The 13011-nt window shown below is 44.7% G+C and overlaps 1 protein-coding gene across 7 annotated transcripts in view; it reads left to right on the top strand.

Moving 5' to 3' along the window:
* SPRING1 (SREBF pathway regulator in golgi 1) overlaps positions 1-13011 on the top strand; it is a 322500-nt gene that overhangs the window by 14364 nt on the left and 295125 nt on the right. The window contains exon 5 of one of the 7 annotated variants that reach the window (XM_047761608.1): positions 1107-1648. The exons of the other annotated variants lie outside the window; for them this stretch is intronic. Coding sequence (XP_047617564.1) covers positions 1107-1190 — 84 coding nt within the window. The 3' untranslated portion in view covers positions 1191-1648. Of the gene's footprint in view, positions 1-1106; positions 1649-13011 lie in introns of those variants that run through there. 7 annotated transcript variants of the gene reach the window in all.

Raw genomic sequence — 13011 nt, forward strand, 5'->3', positions numbered from 1 at the left:
CCTCACAGATGCTAGTTGGATTCGTTACCACTGAGCCATGACAGGAACTCCTCTCTGGAATTCTTACACCCTTTGCCAGATTTCTGTAGTCCTCCTTTTGGTTTTATACTAGTCTTTATGTCTCTGGTCTGCTCGTAGAGCATTCAGCGTCATTGGGTAAATGTTTCAGTGATTATGGTGAGCATTTGAAATACGAAGAAATTCCGGATGGCCTTGTTTCACTGGAAGAATTTTCCATTGAATGGACTTTAAAGAAGTGTAGTGGAAAGCTAAATCTGTGACTTACTTTATTTCAGACTCTCGTTCTGAGAAATGCTAGAAAAGGCCAAGTATTTTCTTTCCTAAACTGATAAAACCCAAAAGTTACTTTCAAACTTGAGTGAAGATCCTAAACTTTCTGACTTTGTCGTTTCATTGTAAAGAGAAATTTCCCAGTTGCCAATTTGCTTTCATAACAGTGTCTCAAGAAAGAGATTTGGCTGCATGTCTATAAATTGGATTAATACTTATAATTTAGATGTTTAGCCTTGGTTTTAGGCTAATTAACGAACTTGTGCCAAAAACTCAAGTTGCTTGTATGAAAACAAATTGCTGTAAAATTAACCATCGAGGATGTTTGTCAGTGTTAAACCGCACTTGCAGTTTGCTTGACCATATGAGACTTGTGTGGTACTGTGGGCTTTGGCTTGTGTGCCAGCCCTTAGGTACATAAAAATGAAAGTGATTTGAAGTGCATCGCCTTCATCTCTGCAGGGTTCAGTGCCAGGGACCTAATTCCTTTGAAGCATGGGACCAGTTGCAAAACACCTATTGAGTCTTAATCTGACTTAAAATAATTTCAGGAAAATTTGTTGTCTTGAGTTGTCCTGGTCACATCTGGGTTGTTAAAAAAGCTCACTTGTGCACATAAAAAGGAGTGGTCATACGGTGATGCTATCTCCATTTTCATGCCCTTTGCTGGCATTCCGTGCTGAGCATCCACCCTTGTTCCAGAAAGTACCCAGGAGCCTTTTGGTGACATCTGGAGATGGACTCGCCTGGGCTTCTGTCTGCCAGCCTCCCTCCACTCTCTCTCACGGCGCTCTTCTCTTCCCTTTTGCCAACAGAGCGTGCAGCACGAGAACACCTATAGGGATCCCATAGCAAAGTACTGCTATGGAGAGAGCCCTCCCGAGCTCTTCCCCGCATGACCCGCCGGCGAGGATGGACTGCCGAAGGACTGGCAGCTTGAAGCCCCTCGCTAGTCACTGGGAGAAGACTTGACCTTAACCACTTCTTGTGTTGTGCTCTCTGGCCTTACTCTCTACCGAGCTTACCAGATGGACTTGTTCTGTAAACAGTTGGAAATGCCAACAGGTCACATTGGAGCAAGACAAGACTGTGGGCAACCTGGCAGAGGCGTCAGCTCTGGGTGCCTCTGCCGCTGCGGCTCCTTAGGGCCCTGTGGGTACCCGTGCGTGTTCTCCCCCGGCCCTTCCCTGTAAAGTTATTTATTGGACTTGTTTGAAGTAGTGGGAAAATTCTAATATTAGAGGAAAATGCCTTGTCTTGATAGTTGAATATATTCAAAGAAATTGTTCTTGTTTTTTCGTGTTCTGGAGATCTACGACTGAAATCCCTTCACCCAGATAAAAGGTTTGACTTCTTAGAACGTGCGTGTTCTCTCAAGGTGGTTTGTTTTCTGTTTTGTTTTAACAGCATCTTTGGGGTAGCCCCTGAACACCGTGTCCTGACATCTTAAAATTGTCTAAAAGCTCAGATGCTGTTCCATTCTTATCCTGTGCCAACTTCCTAGCCCCTGGCACCCTGTGGTCTCAGGTTTCTTTCCTACTGATGTTTGGTTATGCTTGTTTACCTATGTGTGCTCACCTTTTAACCAGAAATTCTGTCTTGTTGTCCTGGAGGGTTTTGTTCTCGCTTTCTCCATCCCTGTTGAAATGACTGGTCTGCTCAACCATGGGACAGCAGGAGCCTCAGGAAAGTCACCTGCTGGGAGGCCTTCTCCTCTCCTGACATGGAAACCCCATTTTAAGGCAATCCCTAGGTGAAGATGCACCTCGCAACTGACAGTAAGTGGTCATCCTTTATTGCTTTCGCTTCAGGAGATGTAGCAGGTGGAGACAAAGAAGAACAAAACCCAAGTTTCTATCAAGGTGCTGTGAGAAACTCACATTTGCCTTCCATGGATGCTGGACATGCAGGCTGCTGGTCCACATGCTTGAGGCCTCCTATGTTTCCAATATGCCAAGACTGAGAGTGTTTGGTCGTCAGATCAAGATGTCATGCCCAAATAGTACTATGGTTCTTTGCTTTCAGGGGTCATGTTACCCTTTTTCCTGGAGCCCCTCGCTAACCCTGGGATTGGGCAAAGTCTTCTTCATGTTTCTTTTGTTTTGTTTTGTTTTGTTTTTTGCTTTTTAGTGTGGCATATGGAAGTTCCCAGGCTAGGGGTCTAATTGGAGCTATAGGTGCTGACCTACAGCACAGCCACGCCAACATCAGATCCTTAACCCACTGAGTGAGGCCTGGGATCGAACCCACAACCTCGTGGATACTAGTTGGGTTCATTACCTCTGAACCACAGTGGGAACTCCTGGTCTTCTTTGTTTTGGCTCAGTTGTTGACCTTGGAGCAGGGTACAAGTTTTACAATCCACTTTCAGCATTTTTATTTCAGTGGAGCTTTTTCTTTGGGCCCTGTTTGCCTTCTTGTATATTCCTGCAATGGAAATTTTCCTTAACTTCCTCTTATTTCTTCTTACACTTGTCTTCCCAAAGTAGATTGTCACCCTAAGTCAGCTTTCTTATAGGGTCAGCTGTCTGGAAGTTTTTTTAATGTTAGAGCCCAGAAAATCTATTCAGTTTGAATCAGGCTTTACAAATTCTGTGTGTATTCACTGTTGCTAAATTGGACTTCGTATATGAAAATAATGGGCACATCTGTATGTTTTACCATCTCATTCCTTTTGGTAACTCAGTCTGTCTCCTAGTGGTTGTTACTGACCCGCCTCTCCTTTGAGCTTATTTGAGCTCTCGAACAATAACATAGATTTACTGTGAAAACAATTTCCATTAAAGGTCAGCAGTGCCTCTTTACTCTACATTTGAATATTGGTGAACATGTTTTGCATTTTCACTGCTTTCACCGTTTCTACATCTTAGAGAATTAAGCTTGCTTGTTCCCACCTCGTAGATGAGGAAATAGAGTGAAGTGACTTCCTAGGGCCCCATTGAGATTTCATGATGGAACCAAAACAGGACCTCATCCCTGGTTTAGGGTTCACTGTTCTTCCTGTTGCTCCTTGCTCACTCCGAGGCTGACTCATCTGTCAACACCACCCCCTCCGCAGGCCAAAAGAGGGGAGAAGTGGCCAAAAGAGGGGAGAAGTGGCATTAATAGCCAAATTGGGTCAGTAATTCAGAGATCATTTTCACTTGGTCCTGGAATATGTTTCTTGATACTTCAGTTAACTAAGAGGTGTATTTGCTATTTTGGAAACTCACAGTGCTGCAGACTCTGTAAAGAAGCCATCCAAGGACCTGGACTGTCACAGGGCCTCCCCAGGGTTCCAGCCTGAACCCTCCCTGCGCCTCTCTGGTTTGTTTTTGGTTCCCTCGACTGAAAGTTTCCAGAATTAGGGACCTTGTCTTAGTTTTTTGTATGCCCAGAGCTTAACAAAATGTGTGATACACATTGGGATTTTAGGAAAAAATTAAAGAAAGGATGAAAACACTTTTAGTTTAGAAACAAATGTTTTAAATAGTATTTGGGGCTAATGGCAATTGAGCAATTCAAAGCATTTCCCCCGGTTCTGAATTTTAATTGCCATGCCTCTTGCTGGAGGGATAAATATATGTCCTAACAGGGAGAGAAATATTCTGTTGAAAAAGGCTCTGAGATGGCCTCATACAAAGGAGGGGCACCCACAGGGCCTGGGCCTTGGAGGCACGGGAGGGGAGCTCTGAACCCTGTGATGCTGGAGTTGGCATTGAAGGGCAGGCTTGCTTGGCAGCTCTTGTGAAAACAGGGGATAGGATTTTAGAACAGGGTTGCAGCTTTCAGCCTGTTCCCAGAGCTGACTCCGAGGCCATCCGAGGCGTCTTCCGTGGGTGAGACTGCCAAGGCACTGTAGCAGCTGTGTGCTAGATTCCGAGCAAGCTGTTCTCATCGTTGGGCTTTGCAGGTAAATTGGAAATGGGCAGACATGTTGCTTATTTGGTCTACTTTTCAGAGGCAGTGGAGAATTTGACCTTACAGTCAGTAACTCCTCCTTACTAAGGCAAGGCCTTGGGTAGTCTTCTTTCCTCTTCTGGCCCCAGGCCCTGCTCTGCAAAGTGGGATCTCATCTACTCCTCATGGGCTGGTTTTGTCAGTGTGAGTAAAGCCCCAACAGGGGTCTGATGTCAGGTAGTCAGCAAGGTTGCAATGATTGGGCCCCTTGGGTGGAAGGGTGGAAACTACAGAGCTCTTGGTAGTATTTTTATTACCATTTTTAGAAGAATTCATGTTAAGATTTTAAAAATGCAGGAGATTCAGAAATAGGTGAAGATGAAGGTAATAACCTAAAATTACACCACCTAGAGGTCAGCCCATCTTTTTTCTCTTCCCTCAGGACTTTTAGGCAGAAATGAGAATACTTTTTCCTCTTGAAAGCAATCCTCTGATGGACATCCTTCTATGTGGCATATAGGCCTATCTGATCATTTTTAATGACCACCTGGGGTCGATTTCATGGATATACAGTAATGTTATTAATCCCCTGCTGAGGACACTTAGCTTATTATTATTTTGGCTACCGCAGATAATGCACTGATGATATACTTTCACATGTACCTTTGTGTGTTTATCCAAGAACTCTTTTCACCAGTTTATACTTGCACCCAAGTGTGTGGGAGTGTCTCTCGCCATACCCCCGAGAATCCCACCTTATCTTTTTTAACTCTGCTAATGGATCTCAGTGTTTTCATTGATATTTATTTAATTTATAGTGAGGCAACCCTTCCCATGTTTTGATTGGCCATTTATCATTCAGATATGAACTGCTGTTCCTGACCTTGTCCAGTTTTTCTCTTCTCAGTCTTTTTCCTATAGAGCGTTCTTCACTGAGGGAGGCCTTAAACTCCTTTTCTTGTCTTTCGCAGCCCTGCATTACTCAGAAGCAAGTGGCTCATATGTTAACAAAACTAACTTCCAGTTGATCTAGGGCAGAAAAAGGGGCAGCTTTGCCTCCAGGGAACAGTTAGCAGCGTCTGAGGCATTTTTTGTCACAGTTGAGGGAGGGGAGTGTGTGTGTGGTGGGTGGAGGCCAGGGATGCTGATGAACACCCAGCAGGGCACAGGATCCACAGGATTCCCCCCTGCCCCGCCCCCCCCAGCACACGATCTTTCTGCTTCAAACATTGGTGGTGCTGAGGTGCAGAGGCCCTACTCTCAGGTTGTATTTTCCCCCTTTCCATAAAGCAAGAAAACTACCAGGAGCTGAGAGCCGACTTGATTACTTCCCTGCCCTTGCCTTCTGCCGTGCCCAAGTGCTACTGATTAAATTACCCTGAAATCCCACAGGACATGCTGCTTCCTTGCAGGCCTCCACCAGCACAGTGCTGCCTCCAGGAATGGCATTATTACTGTGCTGTGACGTCCCTTGCATGCTGACACAGTCCACATGCAGACACCCACACCCTCCCGTTGCACAATGACCTGTGGGCTTACAAACAGCCCCTCCCTTCCTGGCAGACCTGCTCTCCCCAGTCCCCCTACAGCAGCTCTTTGCAAGGAGGGACTTTGGGCTTGGGGGAGGGGAAGCGTCACTGCAGATTCCATTCAGAGAGCTAGTCATTCTGCTATAAAAAGGTACCACCTAACTACATAGTAATAATTAAAAAGGCAACCAGTGGGATTGTGAGAGTTCTTTCCTACACAATACGTTTCCCAAGTCTGGCATCAGCACATTGCCTTCCAGGCCCTTTGTGTGGATTCTTCTTGCATAGTTTGTTGTCATGACATGAGGATAGTTCTGGGTACCAGGATTCCTATTTTCACTCAGTCACATATCTGTGACATTCTGTGTCCAACCTGCTTTCATAGTCAGGGGATCAGGTGCCCCTGGCAGACCCTGAGTTGGAGAACAGTGGGGTCATGTTCCTTTGGCCAACTCCGTTCCCAGCAGACCCTCGCCATGAACCTTGGTGTGTACAACTCAGTTCATGTCTGCTATTAGAGCTGTACTGCTCAACTTTTAAACAAACGGAAGTACAGCCTTTAATGTTATAATAAACAAAACAACTGCCCAGTTACAGCCAACAGGCCAGGCAGTCCATTAGTCAAGTGTTTGGACAGGAGTCCAACCGTGTTTCTTAGGACTGCATGGTCTGTGGACCCAAAGGAGCCAGAACACATCATTGCTGGAAATGCATTTTATTTGTAAGAGGTACTTTCAAAGTTTTTGGTAGGGTCAATAGTTCCTCCAAGTCTTTGAACTTTTTAAATTCATAAATGTTTTTATGCAGTGTAGAATAAAGCAAGCTCTGGTCAGCTTACATTGAGGTTATCACAAAGTCATAAATGTTCACTGCAGGAGAAGCAGTAGTGTTAACTCTCAGTGAAATTCAAGATTTCAGGCCATGTTGGCCACACATCACTATTTTAAGGAGGGGAGAGAGAATATGTGTGTGTAAGTGTAATAGCAGTATGAAGTGTGTGAATAGCATCCTAATTTTACTGACAAGAGCAAAGGCATTAATGACCTTGAATAAATTGACCTCTTCTGGCTTTGGTTTCCGTATTTGTCAGAAGAGGGTGATCACTAAGGTTCCTGCAAATCCCAAACTCTGATTTTTGTGCCAAAGATCCTGCCACGTGTTAAAGCAAGACCAGAACCCAGCAGCCTGGTCCTTGGCTTTGATTCTCACAGGATCAGTGGAGACCAACCATCTGGAGCCTGTTTTCCTCAAACCAGGGCTTCTCTTCTCTTGAAGATTTCGGTCGGAGCGCACCATTTTCTGCCCCTTTCTCCTCAGATTTCAAATAGACCCCATATTCTTCTCTGCTGGGACCAACTTATCATGCATTGCCACTCTGCACCTGTGAAGACAGAGGCTGTGTTTTCCATCATAAGAACAGCTGTCTTTTGACAGGGAGGCGCAGCACTGTGCTCTGTAGCTGTACCTTAATGCAGTGCTAAATTATTTAGACATGCTTAACCTGAGATACTCAAAGCATCTTGGAATCCTTATTAAGGGCTTCTGTAGTCATCACTCAAAAGCTTTTCTTTTATGGTTACTAGGCAGAAACCTGAAAATGTAGGAAATTACATTTTAAAATTATGAAATTAAATTGTGCCAAAATGGATCCCTAGCCCTCCATCCCCGCAAAATAACCACTAATTAAAGTTTTGATGTGAAGTTTTGCCTATATTTTGTACACAAATGTGTATTTTGTGTCAGTACATAAATAAAGGTAGACTGCTGTACTTATTTTAAAATAAACAGTTCCTGTTAGATTGACTTAAATCAATTATAGCTAATTAATTTACAGAGCAGGGAAACTGTGCCTTTTACTTGTATCATCCAGCCTCTAAAATAAAACCAGGGTAGGGATGAAAGCCCTTTTAGACCTGCAACAAGTTTGGCATTGCATTTCTGCATCCCTTTTCCTTGTCTGATCTTCACACGGTGGGGAAACAAGTCTTTGTGTTCTTCACAAATAAATTACAGGCATTCTACCACAGCCAGAGCTGACCTGCATGGAGCAAGCTGAGGTTGAAGCCTGTCATGGCAGACTTAGATTTCCTTGAGAGAGCTAAAAGGAGAAGCTGTGGGGAGCCCTGCCCCAGATCTCCCAGGCATGTCATTCATTTCAGTGAATCACTAAATGCAGAAATTGAAAAATTAAAATATGTAAAATGGCTGGGAAGGACATGGGAGAACCATCTTTCTGGATGTCAGGTCTGGGGAAAGGATGATCTGAGCTCAAAGCAGCCAAGTTTCCTCCAGAGCCAGCTCTGCTTTGTCAGGTGTCTGGCCCATGTGATGATTTCTGAGGGCACAAGGGATGTCTCTTTCTGAAGATGGTCCCAAGTGCTCTGTGGGTGCTCTTTGGAGCTGGAATCATCTGTGCTCCCATCCAGAGTTTCAGAGGCCTGGAGTCCCTTGCATGTGCTGGACTCAGTTTCTTGCCTGGGGTCGGAGCAGGTGTGTGTCTGGGTGGTTCATCTGGGCAGCAATCCAGGGTGTGCTCCGAGAGCTCAGACCCTGCCACCCGTGCCCTTCCTGAGCCCTGCCTGCCGCCTGCTGAGTGCCAGCTTGGAAGCTGAGATAAATGGTCTTGCAGCCGCTTAGCAGTCGACTGGGCTCACTTATTTGACACAAATAAGCTCATTGACCTGATTTAGCACAGGGAGGAACTAAGGAGTTGAGTCCAAAGTGATCTTGAAGCCTTGTCTTTTCACCGCAGCCTTTTCAGACCTCCAAGGACGGCTGCCAAGTTAAAAGATGTTCACAGGCATTTTTTTAAGGAAAGATGGAGGAAGAGAGGATGGAGAGATAGGAAGAAAATGAAGTGGGGGTAGGAGAGAAGAAGGAGGTGCTGGGGGCACAAGCACCAACAGTTGCTTTCTGCGCCACTTGGTGGCACCAGTTCCATAGGTTTTCTGTCTTCAGCACAATCCTTGTCAGGAGACGGGGTGGGACCCATGCCTACCTCGACGCCTTCTCCCTAAGACAGTGAAGCTTTCTGTAGATGGAGGACCACCTGGTGGTGATGACAGACCAGGACTCTTTTCTGGGGGCCTGCAGTTTTGTGCACGGGCACTCAGGGGAGCATCCTTTGCAGGGAGAAGGAAGTAGATCTGCTGCTGGTGCCATCAACGACCCCAAGGTTAACTAAGTATCCATGGCTGCCCCCTTCTTCCTCCTCTCTCATTCAGCAAGGCAAAACATAGGATGATCTCTTGACCACTCCTGCTCAGACAAAAAACATTTGGGAAGTGCTTACAACATACCATCCTACTCTTGTGCCATCACTTTGACATGGCACCATCTTCTAAGGCAGGTGTTCTTTCTCATCTTCATTGTAGGAGCAAGCTCTGATGCTCAGGTTAAATTTTGCTCCAGGTTGTACCATTAGATGGTGGAGCCGCAGGCCAACCTCAGAGCCTGGGAAGGCGTACTCAGGCACAGTCTAGGCACATTGTGATGGCAGTGACTGTCTTCCAATCATTCTAGCACTAAAGGCCACTTATTTAATCCTAGCAACTATCTTTATGCGGTAGGTCTTTTTATCCTCATTCTAAGAAAATTAACTCAGATTAATTTCTTTGCAGAAACACTGTCTTTAGGAGGTTTAAACAGGGTAATGATTGAATCCAGATCTTTTTTGCTCTTGGACCTGGACTTTAGCCCCTGTGCACCCTGGGCTCTGAGCGCTGAGGAGGAGCTCCTAGATGGAGGAGGGGTTATTTGCTCTGAAGCCTACTGTTTGAGGCTTGGGTTTGGATCATCCTTGATTTAAGCAAACTGTTTCATCTTCTCATTGCTGGTCCAGCCAGGAAGGGTTTTTGAAAAATGCATTGAAAGGGGAACTTAGCTTTTCAGCACAGCCATGGTGAGAGGGCTCTATCTTAATATTCTTTTCCCCACTGAGCAGAGTCTTTATAATGGGCTGAATTGTTTCCCTGCAGAATCCATATGCTGAAGTCACAACCCCCAGTGCATCATAATGTAACCTATAGAGAGAGAAAGCCTTTGGAGAGATGATTATGTTACAATGAGACTTGGATTAGAATCCATGAGGGTAGCTTCTAGTCCAAAAGACAGTGTCTTAAAAAAAGAGGGAGAGACACCAGGGCTTCAAGAAGGCAGCCATCTGCAAACCAAAGGAGGGCCTCAGAAGAAACAAACCTACTGTCACCTTGACCTTGGACTTCCAGCCTCCAGAATTGTGGGAGAATGAATTCCTATTGTTTAAGCTCCCTGGTTTGTGGTATTTTGTTACAGCAGCCTGCACTGACCGATACAGTGCTTCAGGGAACTGATGCTGTGTTACTATGCAAACCCAAAGGACAACCCTGGGCAGGGAAGAGCACTGAGCTGCTGAATTTCTTCCTGCCTCCAGCATCTCTTCTTTTCCAGGCCTATTTGCCCATCTGTGAGAGTGTACACAGGAGTGTGCATAGGTCTCCTTCAAGCCCTGGCATTCTAGCTCATAGCTTCAGGACATGGAAAGTGATGCTTTAAACCTGTGCTGTTTAACTGGAGGGAGAATTTGCCTTCGAGGGGATGTCAGCCAATGTGTGAGGACATTTTTGATTGTCACAAAGTGTGTATGTGAAGGTGCTGCTCACAGCCACCCCCCACTCCCCACAAAGAGTTAACCAGCCCCCAGTGTCAACAGTGCCAAGTTGGAGGAACCCTGGGTTAAACTTTGTTGTCCCTTGAATGATGATGACATGGAATTGCCAGCCCGAGTCATTCATTCAGGAGGTGTTTACTTGGCACTTACTGTGTGCCTAGCTCTGTGCTGGGGAGTATACAGGACTGGAAGACAGCCTTCTGGAATTTAAAATCGAGTCGATCCTGAACCTCTGGTTTGGGGGATATAGTACCTAAACATCCTCAGATGTTGATGCTTCCATCCTCCTTAGGATAAACTGTTGCTTTGTGTTTCCAGGGAAAGTCTTTTTATGCTTGGACAGCATAGGCACCATTGATTTAGTCCTGCCTCATTCCTAGACCTGCAGTAGTATAGCTTGTTTCTTTCTTCTTTTCTTCTTTTTTTTAAGGCTGCATCTGCAGCATATGGAGGTTCCCAGACTAGGGGTCTAATCTGAGCTACAGCTGCCAGCCTACACCACAGTCCCAGCAACGCCAGATCCAAGCCGCGTCTGCGACCTACACCACAACTCATGGCGACGCTGGATCCTTAACCCACTGAGCGAGGCCAGGGAGCCAACCCACACCTCATGGTTCATAGTCGGATTCATTTCTGCAGCGCCACAACAGGAACTCCGTAGTATAGCTTGTTTCTTTTCAAAAAGGATTTGAGGAAATGCTGTGTATTTATATATAATACTAACTGGTTAAACATTAAATTAGAACCAGTTTAAAATAGAATGCAGACATGCAGATATGGTCAACAACACTCTTGATGCAGTTGAGTTTCCTGGCAGCAATGGCAAAAGGGAAATACTTCCTTCATGTTAATACAAAGCATTAAGGACATTATACTCTTCTTGCCTCAAAGGATGCAAAGTCTATAATAAAATTTTCATATGGGTTTTAGACAGGATGCTGAGTGATATTTAGTTACATCTATCGTGTGTACCAAGCATACAAAATTTTTGGATGTTGGATAGAATGCTGAATTAGAAATGATCTCTGCTTTCAGATAGCATAGAGTCTATTGGGGTACACAGGCAATTTTGTCACTAATTGTCATACAGGATTTTACAAGTGAGGAGAGAGGAATGTAACTCTGAGTGAGGCTGGCAGGGAACACTTGTAGAGTAAAATAACATGTTTTTAAATATACATATATGAATTTTTTCTAAATTTTGTATTTTTTTTCTAAGTACAGGGTGACATGTTACACTATAGAAAATTAGAGAGTAAACAGTAAAAGCTTTCATAATCCTTCCATCTGTAGATAACCACTATTTGATATATATCTCTTTACATACATATTTATGTACGTTAATATATTTAACATAAAAGAAAACTGCAATTCCATTTATCATTTTGTAACCCAATGAATGGCCCTTGAACGGGGCCTTGACCTCTGAGTTGGAGAGCAGGAGGCAGAGAAAGTGGCCTGCACACCAGGCCTACTGTGGAGTTAGGTAGCCAGGATCACTGCCCCTGCCAAGAATACACTGATCCAGGGAGGTGGGTGATAGCCCACATTTCATTTCACAACTCCAGGGGGCGACATTCACATGGTATCAAAGAGAATGGTGTATTTCCTGCCATTCCCTGCCCCTCCCCCATTGTGTGACCCAGCAGCTGTGGAACTCCGTTTTTTTGTAGCAGCTTTGTTGAGATACAATTTACTTACCATAAAATTTACCTATTTAAAGTGTACAGTTGAGTGCTTTTACTATATTCAGAGTTGTACAACCATCACCACAATCGTAGAACATTTTCATCACCCTAAAAGAAATCCTGTACCCATTAGCTATTACTGCCCCCCCATTTCCCCCCAATCCTTTCAGCCCTAGACAACCACAAGTCAACTTTCTGTCTGTGTAGATTCACCTATTCTGGACATTTCATATAAAAATGGAATCATACAGTATGTGGTCTTTTTGACTGGTTCTTTTCATGTAGTATAATGTTTTTAAGATTTATCCAAAGTTGTGGCATGTGTCAGCACTTTGTTCTTTTTAAAAATTTTATTTATTTAGTCTTTTTAGCGCCGCGCTCGAGGCATACAGTAGTTTACAGGCTAGGAGTAGAAATGGAGCTGTAGCCGCTGGCCTACACCACAGCCACAACAATGCCAGATCCGAGCTGCATCTGCATCAGCTCACCACAACACCGATCCTTAACCCACTGAGCGAGACCAGGGATTGAACCCACATCTTCATCAATACTAGTCAGAATTGTTTCTGCAGAGCCATGATGGGAACTCCTAAAAATTTTTTTTTTTTAGTTGAAATATTCATGTACCATATAGTTCATCTTTTTAAAGTATAAATTCAGTGGGTTTTCATATTCACAAAGTTATGCAGACGCTACCACTAATTCCAGAAATTTTTTTTTTGAGTAAATTTTATTGTATGTCACACTCAATTTTATTTTATTTTTTTGTCTTTTTGCCATTTCTTGGGCCGCTCCCGTGGCATATGGAGGTTCCCAGGCTAGGGGTTGAATCGGAGCTGCAGCCACCGGCCTACCCCAGAGCCACAGCAACGCGGGATCCGAGCCGCGTCTGTGACCTACACCATAGCTCAGGGCAACGCCGGATCCTCAACCCACTGAGCAAGGCCAGGGATTGAACCTGCAACCTCATGGTTCC

The sequence above is a fragment of the Phacochoerus africanus genome, chromosome 15, assembly GCF_016906955.1.
Source record: "Phacochoerus africanus isolate WHEZ1 chromosome 15, ROS_Pafr_v1, whole genome shotgun sequence".
In the NCBI taxonomy this organism is placed as follows: Eukaryota; Metazoa; Chordata; class Mammalia; order Artiodactyla; family Suidae; genus Phacochoerus; species Phacochoerus africanus.